This window comes from Labrus mixtus, chromosome 9 (assembly GCF_963584025.1).
Source record: "Labrus mixtus chromosome 9, fLabMix1.1, whole genome shotgun sequence".
In the NCBI taxonomy this organism is placed as follows: domain Eukaryota; kingdom Metazoa; phylum Chordata; class Actinopteri; order Labriformes; family Labridae; genus Labrus; species Labrus mixtus.
The window spans coordinates 11,706,884-11,710,502 of NC_083620.1; the positions used below are offsets into that span (position 1 = coordinate 11,706,884).

The 3,619-nt window shown below is 40.4% G+C and overlaps 1 protein-coding gene across 1 annotated transcript in view; it reads right to left on the bottom strand.

Annotated features, from left to right (window-relative positions):
- Positions 1–908: 908 nt before the first annotated feature.
- Positions 909–3,619, bottom strand: part of si (sucrase-isomaltase) — a 67,909-nt gene continuing 65,198 nt past the window's right edge. The window contains exon 48 of the mRNA XM_061046260.1: positions 909–1,338. Coding sequence (XP_060902243.1) covers positions 1,261–1,338 — 78 coding nt within the window. The 3' untranslated portion in view covers positions 909–1,260. The remainder of the gene's footprint in view (positions 1,339–3,619) is intronic.

A 3,619-nucleotide genomic window follows, 5' to 3' on the forward strand; every position in this document is an offset into this window, starting at 1 on the left:
AGCACATTTCCGGAGATGCTGCATGCGGTTCCTTCCACCGGTCATTAGTTTTGGCTGTTTGTTATTTTATTCAGGACACCTGTTCACTCTGTGCACAGCAGTTGGTTTCCCACTGATGCCTCTGTGCGATGGAATAAAAAGGCCAGAACAATCTCATAAAATGTCTCACTCTGCAGGTAATGTGTTGCAGACACAAATTAGGTTAACATTTCTTCCCTTAAATGGATTATGGAGCAATGACTTGAAATCTGAAACAGTAAAGTCAACTAGCATGTATTTAAATGTGCGCTACAAAATAAAGTGCAATATGAAAGCCACAATTGTAAAATAATAAAAATTCTCTCAAGAAAATGTAAATTTAAAGGTGAATTAAAACATGGACATTAGTTTATCTCTGGCTGATGAAACTAACATCTGTTTGTTACTTACTTCCAAAGCCTGTGTGATTCTATGCTGTAAAATGTCCAATAGATGTTTTAAACCAACGTTTACATTCACTGGTCTTCATCGAAAGTCATTTTGTGTAACTTTAAGGTGTCAGATGAGGAAAGTCAGAATGGGTCGACGAGGGGAGGGTCTTGAAAAGCCTGGTTCAAGATGAAGCTTAACTCGGTAGCAATCTCTTCTCCCCTGCCCTTGTTGGTGAGTGTGGCGCTCAGTTGGTCGTCTCGCAACCCGAAGTTAGGGGATCCATCTCCAGCGTTTGCAGCCACTTGTCCAATGTGTCATTGGGCAAGACACTTAACCCCAAGTTGCTTCCCGCTGCTTCGGCAGTGTATAAATGTGTTTGAATGTGTATGAATGAGATGAGATCATTCTGAAGGTCACTTTAGATAGCAGCCCCTGCGATCAGTGTGTGAATGGGAATTTAAGTCATTTGAAATAAAGAGACCAAAAAAAAGAGAAGATTTAAGAAAAAATCAAGCTCTTTAATAATTCATAGTTTTATACTGTTGTTATTCCGACAAACATAAAACAGTCCAATTAGTTATCCAAAACTGAAAATATAATTGAGTACTCATCTGAATGAAATGTTACATCAGGTTAATTTGCAAAGTGATGTGTAAAGATAAACTGCTTGTATTAGGCTGTGATATACAACCAAAAATAAAATAAAACACAACATGCAGCTATAGGCTCATCTTTTGAAGTTCCAAATAAATCAGTTCATTATTTTTACCTCATCATTTTTTTGAAACAGATTACTATGTACAGGTATGATAATTATTCACCAGGAAAACACAAGAACTACTCATTTGATCAGTCACTGGTGCTCCACACCATGGAAAAGGATTCATGCACGCGGACATACTTTGCAGTAGCATCGACAATCAGCTCCTACGGACACAAGAAGAATACATGTCGGCAGTGTTTCCGTCATGGTCCACAAAGTTCCACACTTATAGGGTTAACATTTATACATGGAGACTGACACTGATTTGAGCTGTCTATACGGGCCTCAAATACAAGATTCAGATTCAGACTTTATTAATCCCAGAAGGACAATTTTGTTTCATAGCCTACCGAGGCATTAAAAGAAGAATGTGCGACATTTGACACATAAATATAGCAGACAGGAAGTATATCGTCTGTAAATATCTCTCTAAGTCCTGACTGTGACCATGAGTGAGACACGCGTGTCCCGCTGTAGTCTGAGTGGATTTACATTGTGTTTACCTCAAAGCCATTTAAGTGAGGGACTAGAGAACAGAAGAATAACACACTGTGCTCACTGCTTATTTGAATGTCCAGTAAGCGTTTTTTGGATCATGGTCATTCCGTATAAATTTACATGCAATGTGAAGCTACCAGCAAACTTAAGAGCGCTACCATTAGCCTGCTAACACGAAAATGCAGCTCGAGACGAGGACAATTTTGTCCGTTGCTTGCACTTAGCGCTTAATTATGGTGCGTTCCAATTTGATACCACCTTTGTGCAAACGCGAGGGGAAAGAGGTTGGAGGTGTGTCGCTGTAGGAGAGCAGCGACACACCTCCAATCTCTGATTGAGAGGACTAAGTGTGGCGGAGTTGTCACCAAGCAGCAGTTTGTTTTGGTTTCATGCTGGGTGACACCTACTGGATCAAACAGTCGCACATTCTTGCTTTAAAATGAAACAAACACAGTCACAGCAGCATTCTGAAAATTACATTCACATGCCAGTAACCACAGATCAATGACAAACTGTGAGACCAGATCTTACATTTTTTAAATGAATAATGCATAAATACAATGGCAGAAATGTATTCAGTAAATTGATTCATCAATAAAAAAAACCTTACAGGTTGCTTAATGATCTGACCATAACCAATTAGAGTTAAAGTTGTTCAGCATTCAACAGCGTGATAGCGGAAGGTTAAAAAGAGTCCTTGTATCTGTTGGTTCTCCTTTGAAGGGCACGGTAGTTGCAAGTAATTGCAAAATGCCAAGTCCAAATGATCAATGGATGTGGGTGTGAGTGTGGATAACAGCCTATTTTCTGCATATGCAGGTCTGCTATTTGTTTATTTGTTAGGAGCCGTACCCTGGAGCTCAGCTATTCCTCCTAGTGTCCACATGTTATAATTCTTGCAATGCTTGTAACCTAACTTTTCCCCTTGTATAAACCTAAAGAATGGTAAGGATGTACAGATATTGCCCTGTGTTTTGTAACTTCCTTCAAAAGTCATGTCTTCTAAATATGAGAGACGTGAAAACGTACCGAACCTTCCCCTCGGCTATTTTATGTTCCTTGAATCCAATTTAAAAGGGACTAATCCCATTTCTCTCCTGCCATATAAACAGCATGGGTCCGTGGTAAAGTTAAACAAGTCTGCGCTTATCCATGTGATGAGATATTGTAAATGACAGCATGAAGAGGCCTATATAGGTTCAGAATAAAACATCGTGTGCTGTACTCGAACAGAAATAGCTCTCCTACCTCACTGTATTTAAATGACACAGCACCAGCTGCTCACTGCTCCTTTCAAGTTGTTACCCTATCAGACAATACTTAAGGAGATGAATGGATTGTCTCACACTGAAACACCACTTATTACCATGCCCGCACTGTGTCATCCCCTCGTTCTCCTTCTCTATGCCCTTCTTCCCTCCCTCCCGCCCATCTTTCATTCTCCCTGTTTATCTCTTTCACCTCTCTTTTCCTCTCTCCATCTGTTTTCTGTGTCCTTCCTTCCCTCCTTTCTAAAGATGGACTGCATGTCTTTCTCTGTCTTTTCATTATTCTCTGGCCAATGCCCAACACAGATACTCTCGAAAATACCCCCCCCCCCCCCCCCCGCCCTCTTTATTCTGACATTCTTCATCTGCAATTCTTACCGTCTCTGCTAGCTTCTCTCTGTCTGTCTTCTCCTACAGCAGCATAAATCAAAAGCTTCTGGGCTTTTTTTTTTTTCCACCTACGATTATTTATGGAGCTGCTGCCGCAATCATTTTCATGCTCCCGATAAGTGCGCTGAGTACAGTACACAACCTAGACAGGAATATTTTATCACAGGCCAAATGAGAAAAGAGAACACATGCTATCTTCTTAAACTTGGCCCTTTATTCTAGTTTACACTTGTTGCAGCAAACGTGTGTAGCACCCATCCTCCAAATCAAACAAATAGAAAGTCCAAAA